The 12,052-nt window shown below is 47.6% G+C and overlaps 1 protein-coding gene across 8 annotated transcripts in view; it reads left to right on the forward strand.

The window, feature by feature from the left end:
- The window catches only part of FBXO10 (F-box protein 10), a 72,531-nt gene that overhangs the window by 42,404 nt on the left and 18,075 nt on the right, over window positions 1–12,052 (forward strand). For all 8 annotated transcript variants that reach the window (XR_011075104.1, XM_068552075.1, XM_068552078.1 and 5 more), the window contains 5 exons: window positions 110–259; window positions 2,781–2,917; window positions 7,604–7,674; window positions 9,335–9,487; window positions 10,671–10,940. Coding sequence is in view for 7 of the 8 variants with exons in the window: in XM_068552075.1 (XP_068408176.1) it covers window positions 110–259; window positions 2,781–2,917; window positions 7,604–7,674; window positions 9,335–9,487; window positions 10,671–10,940 (781 nt within the window). In the remaining variant the exon portion in view is untranslated. The remainder of the gene's footprint in view (window positions 1–109; window positions 260–2,780; window positions 2,918–7,603; window positions 7,675–9,334; window positions 9,488–10,670; window positions 10,941–12,052) is intronic.

The following is a 12,052-nucleotide window of genomic DNA, read 5'->3' on the forward strand; positions in this document are numbered from 1 at the left end:
AGGTAGAACTGCACGGACCAGACGGGAAGGAAGACTCAGGTATTCCCCAAGCAGTTTTTTAAAATACCTTTGTGACAGGAAAATGAATGGCTCTCTCTTCTCTGCTTAGATCATCATGCTCAGGAACCACATTCACCACTGCAGAGCGTCAGGCATCTTTCTTCGCTTGGAGGGCGGAGGCCTGATCGCTGGCAACAACATTTACGACAACGCAGAGGCTGGCGTAGACATCCGGAAAAAGTCCAACCCTCTCATTCTGGTACTTCCTCCATCTTCTTGCCCTTTCAGGATGGCTCTTGGTGCTCAGAAACCTTTTCTGAGGATGTTTAAGCAAATGTTGCCATCTTGAATTCCTGTTGCTTCCTGTTTGCAGGTAGTTCCTGCCCTTTTCTCTGTGTGTCCTTGTGACTCTGGGTCTCTTTCTCCATGTATTGAGAGTGACTTTGCATAAGTCACGTACGTCCCTGCAGTCTCCCCAGCAAGGAGGAGGACTGGATAGACAGGGAAATTCACAGGGCCTTCCCTCCCTCAGCCCTGATATGCTCTTGTGGGCTTTGAGTTCGGTAAGAATAAAGATATGTCTGCCATGAAAGACACTTGGATCAAAAATAAAACACCAAATTAGTTCATTCTTTACTATTAAAAGGACACATAGGATATTTAGTCTGAAGATTACTTGTTTCGTGGATATCGTGAGGCCATAGTGAGTTTGATCTTAGCCAGTGTGAAAACCACTTAAAATCCTAGAATATGAGACCAGTGACGTGAAAGACCTGCCCCATAGTTTTGCTCCGGACTTCTCTGAGAGACAGGTTTCCCAGAAATTGAGAAACATAGTGGACTTTTTATGGGCTTGGAAAAATAATATCCATCCTATACATAGTGCTTATTATATGCCAGATACTGTTCTAAGCACTTGGTATATATTTATTTAATCATGGTTTAACTCTTACACAACCCTGTGAGATAGAATTATTATTATTCCCATTTCATAGGTGAAGACACGGAGGCACAAAGACGCTAGGGACCTTGCCCTAAATCACACGTCTAGTGCTAGAGCTGGCCTTTGAATCCAGGCAGTCTGACTCAGGGTGGATGTTCTTAACCCAGTATATCTAGACTGCCCTTGCAAATGCAGAGAAAGGCAAGTTCTTAACTGTACTTCAAGAGACATGCCTGGCCAGTGTCCTCTGCCAGCCCCTTCCTCTCACTCTTTCTGCCATACAACTGATATTTGATGCATGGCCTTGGCTTAGGAAATTATTGCCACTGTTGCCAGAGAGATGAGAGGAGTTTGCCTTCCCAGGGATGGGGGGACAGGACAGTTTAGCAGGTGGAGGGGGAAGGGAGTATTACCTGCCTTTGTGAAACAGTGCAGGATAGAAATACCATTGCTTACACCTCTCTCCTTGTGCTTTTCAACCCTGTGAGGGACTTCTGTAGGCAGCGGTTACCCTGGTGAGTCTGCCAAATCCTTCAGGGGAAAATCTGAAAAGTGAGTAAGAATAGGAGAGCTTGCAGCATGAAACACTTTAAAGCAAACTAGAACTTTGTTTCCGTGAAATCATTTTGGAAGAGAAACAGCTAGCTTTCTGGTTTAAATATAGGATTGTATTTAGGCTGTAAATTAGCAATTAAGAGTGAAACAATTTTATTATAATTTATTATAACCTAAAATTTTCATCACTGTCCAAAAGCAACTAACTGACTGAGAAACAGAAAAACTAGGTTTCAGATCCGGCCCTGCCACAAACATACTATATGACCCTGGGCCTGTTTCCCTGTTTGCACGGTATGAAAATCTCCAAGGGTCCTTGTAGCTCGTACACCTTCTGGTGACCTCATGCCTCATGGGAACCTAAGGTCCCTGGGGCTGTACCTTCCACAGGTCCCCCCCGAATGAGAAGGGAAGACTAGAAGCCAATGACCCACTCCTTCCCCGGGTGGCCCCTTGGGACTGCGCTTAGAGTTCCCATGTACTGGGGCACTGCCCCCTTCCTGAGAGGTGGGCGCCCTGGGCCCTGGGGTGACATGGCCTAGCCAATGATCGTGTGTTTTGGGGACTCTTTGGAGGCTCAGAAATTTTCAGTAGTGTGCATTGCAGATGAAGGGCAGGAGCCCTCAGCAGTAAGTGCCAGCATAACTACATCCCAAGAGTCTGGGTGGGGAAGACTCCTCTCTTGGGAGTCTCCCTCATAGGTGTCAATGTGTGCACCTGTGCAGAGAGGGCAGGGCCACGTCCATTCACTTTGTTTTGTTGTTGTTGTTTCTTTTTTAAAAAATTGTATTTATTTGTTTTTATTTTTTTACTTTTTGGCTACATTGGGTCTTTGTTGCTGCGCACGGGCTTTCTCTAGTTGCGACAAGCTGGGGCTACTCTTCATTGCGGTGCACAGGCTTCTCACTGTGGTGGCCTCTCTTGTGGAGCACAGGCTCTAGGTGCACAGGCTTTAGTAGTTGTGGCACACAGGCTCAGTAGTTGTGGCTCGCGGGCTCTAGAGCACAGGATCAGTAGTTGTGGTGCATGGGCTTAGTTGCTCCGCGGCATGTGGGATCTTCCCTGACCAGGGCTCGAACCCATGTCCCCTGCGTTGGCAGGTGGATTCTTAACCACCGCGCCACCAGGGAAGCCCATTCACTTTGTTTTGTGCTAGGGATCTTCCAGCAATGTAGTTTTCTCTGCTGGTTCATCCTGGCCCTGCTGTGGGGCAGCAGTGAGCACTCTGCTTCTCAGTGGCGTGTCTGAGCTGCCTTCTTTGGTGTCTCATGTTCACTTTCAGTGTAACCAGATCCACCACGGCCTTCGCTCTGGCATTGTTGTCCTTGGCAATGGGAAAGGCATCATCCGGAACAATCAAATCTTTTCAAACAAGGAGGCTGGCATTTACATCCTGTACCACGGAAATCCAGTCGTGAGGTATGTGCCACTGTACCCAGACCATCCTGCTCACCCATGGTCCCTCTTTCCTCTCTGATCTCTGTGTTTCCCTACTCTCTGTCTTTGCTTCATTTGAAACCATTTTTGTTTATGGAAACAACTGTACAGATGCAAGCAGGGAAGAGACAGACTTCACCCATAATCCCACCTCAGTCACACAACCTTTTGTGGTATTGCATCTGTGTTCTGTGCTTTTGTGTCTGTGTTTCCTTCCAGTTAACTAGGTGGGGCCATTCTATTCAGCAAACATAACTGAGCACTTCTAATAATGATAACAAAGGTAAACAAGGGCAGACTCCGCTCCCTAGGAGCTTACTTTAGTCTGGAGGACATGTGTGCTCAGAAATAATGCTAAGATAGGAATGGCATAGAGATTTCAACTCACCTGACAACTCTGGTCAGTTGATTGTGGCTACCTGGGATGCTGTATTAAGATCTGGAGGCTACATCTGACCTCAGCATGAAAGCATGCCGTGATCAATCAGTGGTGTAAGCTGTAGGTGGGAGGGGCCATGGATTTGCCTTCCCATCTATCATATGGTGCAGACTGTGTTAAATACTATCAAAGTGGTACCAAGAGAGGGGGAATCATTCTGACTAGGGGGCTGTGGGAGGCCTCATTTGGGAGGCGGCATTGGAGTTAGACTTTGAAATATGGGTAGAGCTTGGACTCTCATGGAGTTGGGGAGTGGACATTCCTAGTAAAGGAAGCAGCATGAGTAAAGCAGCAGAGTGCAGCAGATTCAGGGGTAGCACACGGCCCACTGGCGCTTGAGAAAAAGTCTGACACAAGTTGTGACATTAGTATAAAACATCTTAAGTTGGGACTGTCCGTGATAATCTTGGGTCCTTTGGTCACTGCAGCTTGAACGTTAAGGTTTTGAGTAGAAGACCCACATAGTTATGTCTGCAGTTTACAAAAATCACTGGCATTAATGTTTAGCAAATGTATTCTGAGAGTTTTTCCCTGCATTATTCCATGTGTACTTTTCCATGCTGTTGCAGGACCTCTGTATTTATCACTTTGGACAGTTTCAGAACTGTTCCATTGTTTTGATATTCCCTCATTTTTGAACCAGTCCTATTACTGTTCCTCTGGATTTTTTTTTTTTTTTTTTGGCCACGCCGCATGGCTTGCGGGACCTATTACTGCTAGGCATCTATTTTTTCACTGTTATAGACAGCTTACTGAAAACAGTGATCACAGAGCTCTTTTTCCATCTTTTGCATTATTGCCTTAAGATAAGAGTATGGGTTTGCATGTATGCATGTCATTCATTTAACACACATTTGAGGGTTTATTCCATGTAAAGGGACAGCAGTATAAAAAGTGTGTACAAATAGTCTTTGCTCTGTGGAGCATGCAGTCTCATTCTGGAGACAGGAGCCATGAGGGAAGACTCACCAAAGCATATGCTTTATAGGTCTTCATGCAGGTGCAGAAGGAGCCCAGCCACAATTTCAGCTGAGCAAGTCAGGGCAGGGCACGTGGGGCGCTGACATTTGAGTTGTGCTTGAAGGATGAGGTGGATTTTATGGCCATAGAAAAGGCATTCTGGGCCTGGGGCAGTGAAATTTGGGGTATGTCCGGGGGAAATGGTGTAAAAAATATGGTGTTATGTCTGGGCATGTGATGCCCGGGGGGGGGTTGAGTAGATGATCAGCCTACAAAGTGGGGTTGATGCTGGAGCATGGAGGACCTCGAATACCAAGTGTGGTGGGTAGAATAATGGCCCTCCAGATGTATCCATTTCCTAATGCTTGGAACCTGTGCATATGCTGTCTTACAAGGCAGAAGAGACTTTGCAGATGTGACTAAGTACGTTGAGATGGGGAGAGTATCCTGGGTTATGCAGGTGGGCCCAGTGTGATCACAAGGGTCCTTAGAAGAGGGAAGCAGGAGAGTCAGAGTCAGAGAGAAGGAAATGTATCAACAGAAGCAGAGGTCAGAGTGATGAGGCCACAGGCCAGGAAATATGGGCAGCCTCTAGAAGCTGGAAAAGACAAGAAATAGATTCTTCCCTAGAGCCTCCAGAAGGAATACACGTCTGCTGGCACCTTGATTTAGCCCCATCAGATCCATTTTGGACTTCTGGCCTCCTAAACTGGAAGATAATGAATTTGTGTTGTTTCTAAGCCACTAAGTTTGTGGTAATTTGTTACAGCAGCCATACACCCAGAACTTGCGGGTGCTGGTGAACTGTTGAAGGGTTTTGAGCAAGGAATATTACAACCAGATCAGTGTCTTGGGTTTTTAAAACAGTCGCTTTGAGAGACTAGGTTGTGCTTTTTTCCTTTATGTTTCTTTGTGATGGCGGATAGGGATCTGTGGGAGGGTACAGAATGAATTTCGAGATCCCTGAAGTGGCCTAGATAAGGCAAACCACAGCATATTTTTTTGCTGGTGAGTTATATAACCTATGGTGTTTCTCTTTTTTTGCCTTGGCTGCAAGGAAGCACAGGACTCAGACTGGCTCATCTGTCATTAATATCCCATCCTTGGTTCTTGGAACAATGATCTGTCCCCTTTTCCTACTGTTTTCTGATACCTCTTTTATCTTTGTTCTGCCCACCCTATGTACACACACATACATGTTTCTCCAAGTGGCCATGGATCCTTTCTGAAGGTAAGTGAGATTTGTATTAAAAGTATACCACTCATGCATTTGCTGCTATGGCACAGCTTTCAGAAATATGGATGAGGCGTGCCTTGCCCAGGGACTGCCTCTGACCCTGAATTCTAGAAGCCCAGAGTAACCATCAGCTGATTAAATTGTAATCACATCAAAGCAGATACTTCAGATCTGTCTTAATAAAAACATAAGGATGTTTTTAACCTTGTTCTACTCCAAACACATAATGCAGATGCAGTTGGCATTTGACTTCCCCCGAAGGAAGTAAACCATTTGGACCCTGCCCTAGGAGATGGGAAGACTTATCAGCCAACTACTAATCACTGGGGTTCTGTGAGGAGCCAGGCCCTGTGTTAGGCTCTGAAGAGCCAGGTGAATATTTGGATCTAAATCCTTCCACTGCATGCATGGTAGGAAGTAGGAGGGCACCTCCTAAGAGAGGGGGCCGGTGCCCCTCCAGTATGGAAGGAGAACACAGCATTCCTGGTAGTAAAAGTAACAAACAGCAAATGTGTATGCTCCAGGAATAACCCAGTTCTGCTAGGGTCTGGGTGTGACTGGCTCTGTATTTACAGGCAAGAAACCAAGGTAGAGAGACCGGAGAGAAATGCACGTCCTTTAACATGCTCAGGTGTCTGGTTCTAAGGAACTCATTTATGAGGCCTTGCCATGGTAGTAGGGCTGTGTGTAGCCCAGCCCATGGGGTTTCACATATGTGTTGTCTGATGTTCTTAAAACCCGCTTTTTAAAATCTGGTTTTCTTCTTAAAAGGCATGTCATTATTTTATGTTTTCATTCAGTGGATAGGCAACTGAGTTAACAGAAAATAAGCTAGAGTAGCTGCTGGATACAAACAGAAGACGGTAGGCTTGTTACAGGCAGAATCTGATTCAGGGACATAAATCACTCCCAAACAAGCTTAACACAGCCTCCTAGAAATTCTTGACACTACCAAGACTTTACCTGTGATCGTTCACCATGATGACATTTGTTTAAAATGGCGTTTATACGAATAACAAGTATTGGCAAGAATGTGGAAAAAAGGGAACCCTTGTACACTGTTGGTGGAATGTAAATTGGGGCAGCCACTGTGGAAAACAGTACAGAGGTTTCTCCAAAAACTAAAAATAGAACTACCGTATGACCCAGCAATTCCATTCCTAGGTATATATCCAAAAACAAAAACACTAACTCAAAAAGATACATGCACTCCAGTGTTCATAGTAGCATCATTCACAATAGCCAAGATATGGAAGCAGCCTAAGTGTCCATCAGCAGAGGAGTGGATAAAGAAGATGTGGTATATAAACACAATGGAATACTACTCAGCCACAAAAAAGAATGAAATTTTGCATTTGCAGCAACATGGATGGACTTGGAGGGCATTATGCTAAGTGAAATAGAGAAAGACAAATACTGTATGATATCACTTATATGTGGACTCTAAAAAAATGCAACAAACTAGTGAATATAACAAAAAAAGAGGCAGACTCACAGATGTAGAGAACAAGCTAGTGGTTACCAGTGGGGAGGGGGGAGGGGCAATATAGAGGTGGGGGAGTAAGAGGTACAAACTATTAGGTATAAAATAAGCTACAAGGGTATATTGTGTAACACAGGGAATATAGCCAATATTTTATAATATCTATAAATGGAGTATAACCTCTAAAAATCATGAATCACTATATTGTACACCTGCAACTTAGATAATATGGTACAGCAACTGTACATCAATAAAAAATAAAATAAAATAATAAAATGGTGTTTATATGTGGATAACAGTCCAGAGAGGCTGCAGAGACATGGATATAATGATATGTGCTTCTGTGGCATAGGTGTAGGTTGTTTGGTGTCAGTGGTAACTGAAGATTGCTAACTGCCTGGCTTCTGGGGCTTGAGGAGGTGCTTCATCCCCCTGTGGACCTGAGTCATCTGGGAAGCCCACAGAAGAAGGCAGGCACCTTGGATGGGCTTTGTCTTTGATACATGACATTGGTCTGGTCTCACCTTTTGTCTTCTCCTTCCATTCTAGCCGGAACCACATTTTCAAGGGCAGTGCAGCCGGCATAGCTGTGAATGAGAATGGCAGAGGCCTCATCACAGGTAGGAGTGGGACTGCCTGGAGCCGCAGCCCCCGGTGACCACAGCCAAGCCAACGTTCCAGGCTTCCCACCCACCCAGTCCTTCACCTCGACAGACTGGCCTCCTTGATAGTGGCTAGCACTTGGGGATGCCGGCTCCACGCACTGGCCATGCTTATCAGGCAGGGAGAGAGGGTCTGCTCTTTGCCAGGCCTGGTGCTTACAGGATCTGAATGGATGGCTGTTTCTGACATAACACTGTCAGAAACATTCATGCCACACAAACTGTCTGAATCCCTCCTCTTGGCTTTTACGGGCTTGTGCCTGCTCTGGCAGTCCATCCCCATTTCCCCTCTGCCTGGCCAACTCCTGCTCATTCTTTGAGTCTCAGCCTAAGTGTCACTTCCTGGGGGAAGTCTGCCCTGACCTCCCATTATACATCTACACTCACTCTACCCAGTAGGCCTGCTCTGCAGGACATTTTCCTTAATTTCTTGTGATCTGTTTAATGTCCGTCTCCTTTGCTGTGTCCTAAAAGGCAAGGATCAAGTCTGTCTGGTACGTCAGTGTAGCCTCAACACAGAGCATAGCCACACCTAGGACATTAAGGAGATTCAGTAAATATTGGGCCAGTGAATCCCTCTGACTGGATCCAGCCTTCCTTCATTTATCGGACGTTTTTTGAGCACACGCTGTATGCAGGAGCTGGGGATACAGCAGTGAACAAAACATGATTTCTGCCGTCAGGAACTGACATTTTAGGAGGGGAAAAAAACAAAAGCATTTTTTTTCCCAAGGAAAGTCATATCTGAGGGTGATAAGTGCTTTACAGATAATTAAAATAAGGTGATAGAGGAACTGTGTGGGTATTTAGTATTGTATGGTCAGGGCAGGCCTTTCTGAGAAGGTGACATGTAAGCCAGAAGCTGGATGATGGGAAGGAGCCCAGGAAAAGAACGAGGATTCCACACAGGGCTACCTGTGGGAACAGACTTTGCATGCCTGAGGAGCACAGAGGTTGCTCATTTGACTGCAGTGTGGTGAGCAAGGGGCAAGGAGTATGAGATGGGGTCCCAGAGGCAGGCAGGGAGGGGCCAGCCTCACAGGGTCTCATGCGCCATTGCAGTCCTGTCGCAGGAGGCTGAGAGTCTGCCCTGCCACCATGCTGGGGCAGCAGTGCCCCAGGACACCCCTTCTAACTTGTGGCTCTTCAGCCCACTCACTCCCAGAGACATGGTGGAGGGGAGAGGAGAGGAAGGCTGTGGTCAGTCCAGAGCTGAGGCTGAGAAGGACAGGCTAGCGCCTTCCCAGGCGTGTGGGGGAATGGCTGGATTCTGCTTCAGCCCTCCCAAGGACGGCCCCCCAGGACAGACAGTCCTGCCTGGCCTTGGTCCAGGGACTCTAAAGCCAGTCTGTTCTTAGTCATCAATCCTCCAGGCCGCTGGGTACAGTGGATGCTGGGGATATAGGAGACCACAAGACAGACACGAACCTTGCCCTTGAGGAAAGCAGACAGTAGACAAGTCCCTAGAAAGTCAAACACCAGACAAGGTTTGGGGTGCTGACTGCTGACGGGAAGGCCTAGGTGTCCTTGTCCAGACTTGCCTTTCTATCAGCTGTCCAAGTCCTCGTTGCCAGCACTGTAGGTGACTCTTGACCCTCTTTTCTGCCTCTTCCCATAGAAAATGTCATCCGAGAGAATCAGTGGGGAGGTGTGGACATCCGCCGAGGAGGGGTCCCCATCCTCAGGAGCAACCTCATCTGCTTTGGCTATTCCGATGGTGTTGTTGTCGGGGATGAAGGCAAAGGCCTGCTAGAAGGAAACACCATCTACGGTGAGGGCGCATTCCTGGGGAGGGGTTTGGAGCCCAGCCCAGCCTGGAGGCAGGCAGCCCAGGTTCCATCTCCAGCCTGTGAGTCCTGAGAAAGTTGCCGCCTTTCCCTGGGCCTCAGAGACCTCATCTTAAAGAATAGCATCCATCTCGGGTCACAGCCACATAGACCCTCACAGAAGGCACGAGGCTCTCATAAATCACCTTCTAATGCAGATTGACCCTATGGGGTCAGCAAAGCAGAGGGCTTTATCCCCCACTTAAAACAGCAAAAGGCAGGAGTAGATCTTGCGTAAGGCCAGGGCCATTTAATTCCTCACACATAGACATCTAACTTCTCTTATCCTTTCTTTTGATCCAGAGAACTAAAAATATAATGGGAGAAATAGGGTAATCGTAGAAGGAAAAGTGTTCTCACTCATTCTGTGACTTTGGGCAAAGCTTCCATCTTTCTGGACTGCATCTCTAATAATAATAATAATTATACTAACCTACATTCAGGTGCTGGACTCTTGCTGAGCCCTTTATATGCATTAGCACATTTAATCCTCATGACTACCTTCTGAGGTAGGTACAGTTATTAAACCCATTTTATTTTATTTTATTTTTTAATTAATTTTTTGGCCACACTGCGTGGCTTACAGGATCTTAGTTCCCCAACCAGGGATTGAACCCATGCCCCCCTGCAGTGGAAGCGTGGAGTCCTAACCACTGGACCTCCAGGGAATTCCTGTAACCCCGTTTTAAAGGTGAGGAAACTGAGGCACAGAGAGGTTCAATAACCTGCTCAGTGTCACACAGCTAGGAAGTGGTAGGGCTGGAACTCAAACTGAGGCCACCTCCATCTCTGTGCAGGGAGGAGTTGGGCTGGATGAGCTCTGAGGGCCCCTTTGACAGTGTCACCATGGGCTTGTGTGCTTCTCATCTGGAAGTGGGGCCTTGACAGTTCCCAGAGCCCTTTTACACCCCATGGAATGATTGCAGTTGTGAGACTGACCTGTTATTACCCCTCTTGTATGAAGGAGAAGCCTGCAGCCAGGCCCTAAAGTGACTTGTCCGAGGCCATTTGCAAATCAGGGACTCTGTCTCCAGGCCAGCGCCTTTCCTGCTTCCCCTCTCGGGGAGGCACAGGGTGCTGCCTCGCCCATCACTCAGCCTCAGTGACCAGCTCCTTTCACTGTCCCAGCTAATAAGGGCTGTGGTGTGTGGATGATGTCGTCCAGCCTGCCCCACGTCACCAGCAACCACATCAGCTACAATGGCCTGTATGGAGTGGCAGTGTTCAGCCAGAAGGATGGCTCCGGGGAGTCCCCTGGAGGCCACGGGGCCCAGGAGAACTTCGGTGAGGACGGGGACGCCACCCTCTGGGAGACGGAGCTGGAGAAGGATGACGACCTGCTGCGCCGGCCCATCACCGCAGCTCTGGTCGAGTCTAACACTGTTAATCACAACGGAGGTGAGTGCCCCTCCCCACAGCCCCTGCTCCAGGGCCTCCCGTGCTCTGCCTGCCCTAAGTCCCTTCCAGCCTCATCAGCCACTTCCTTCAGCCACTTACCCGGTACCCCAGCGCCCTGGACTTCACGTGCCCCTGACGTGCATCCATTCTTTTCTGTTCCCACCCACCCCACCCTGCCTTTCTCTTGCTGTTTCTCTTGCCTGAAATTCCCTTTCTCCCATCCACACGTCCCAAATAACTCAGACCTCGGAGCCCACTGCAAATTCACCCTCACCCTCTGTCCTTCTCTCCTTTGACCTGTCCTCTCCCCCAGCCCCAGTGGCACTTGTTAGGGGGGCTGGGATTGTATTTGTTTCTGTGGCTGTTTCATCAACTCTGACAGGCTGTGAACTTGAGGCAAGGAACTGAATCCCACTCCTGTTGGTGCCCCCTCCCCTCAGTACCAATCCCACACCTGGCAGACACGTTTCCAATCAATTCTGAGACACATTTTTCACATTTTAACATCTCTGATGAGATGCACCTTACAGCTGATGGCATATCATGGTTTAATTGGCAGTGGTTTTCTTTCTTAGAGAACACAGAAAATAAGAGTATTTAAAATCCATGTTATCTTAAACTTGATTAAAAAAAGGATAGTAGGTGTTTGATGTTTATTGAATTGGAAAAAAAATTATTGTGAAGTTCATCCAACTCCACAGCTCCCAAACCTGGCTGATTATCAGAATTACTCTGGGGGGCTGATGGAGGAAGCCTTGTTAAAAAGAGGTCCCTGGGCCCTAGTAAGCTCATCCCCCTGGGAGTGGCAGAGGCAGGGAGATGGGTAGCCCGTGGCCCCAGCCCACTTATCCGGAAAATGAGTTCTGTCCCCTCCCAGTTCAGGGTTTCCTCTACATGGCCATGCTGTCCAGTAGGACAAGCAAAGCCACATAAATTCACAAATACTTGATTTATTTTTGCTGTTCTCAACCAAGCCAGGAGAAGCAACAGGCAGTTGGCACCAAAAGGTTCGGGCTTGCAAGCTCACAGCTCAGACTGCTCCCGCATGACCCCACAGTGGGCATCCTCCCACAGCCTCCTCCCGGTGCTGCCGGTGCCTCTTAGCACTGGGG

The sequence above is a fragment of the Eschrichtius robustus genome, chromosome 10 (genome assembly GCF_028021215.1).
Source record: "Eschrichtius robustus isolate mEscRob2 chromosome 10, mEscRob2.pri, whole genome shotgun sequence".
NCBI lineage: Eukaryota > Metazoa > Chordata > Mammalia > Artiodactyla > Eschrichtiidae > Eschrichtius > Eschrichtius robustus.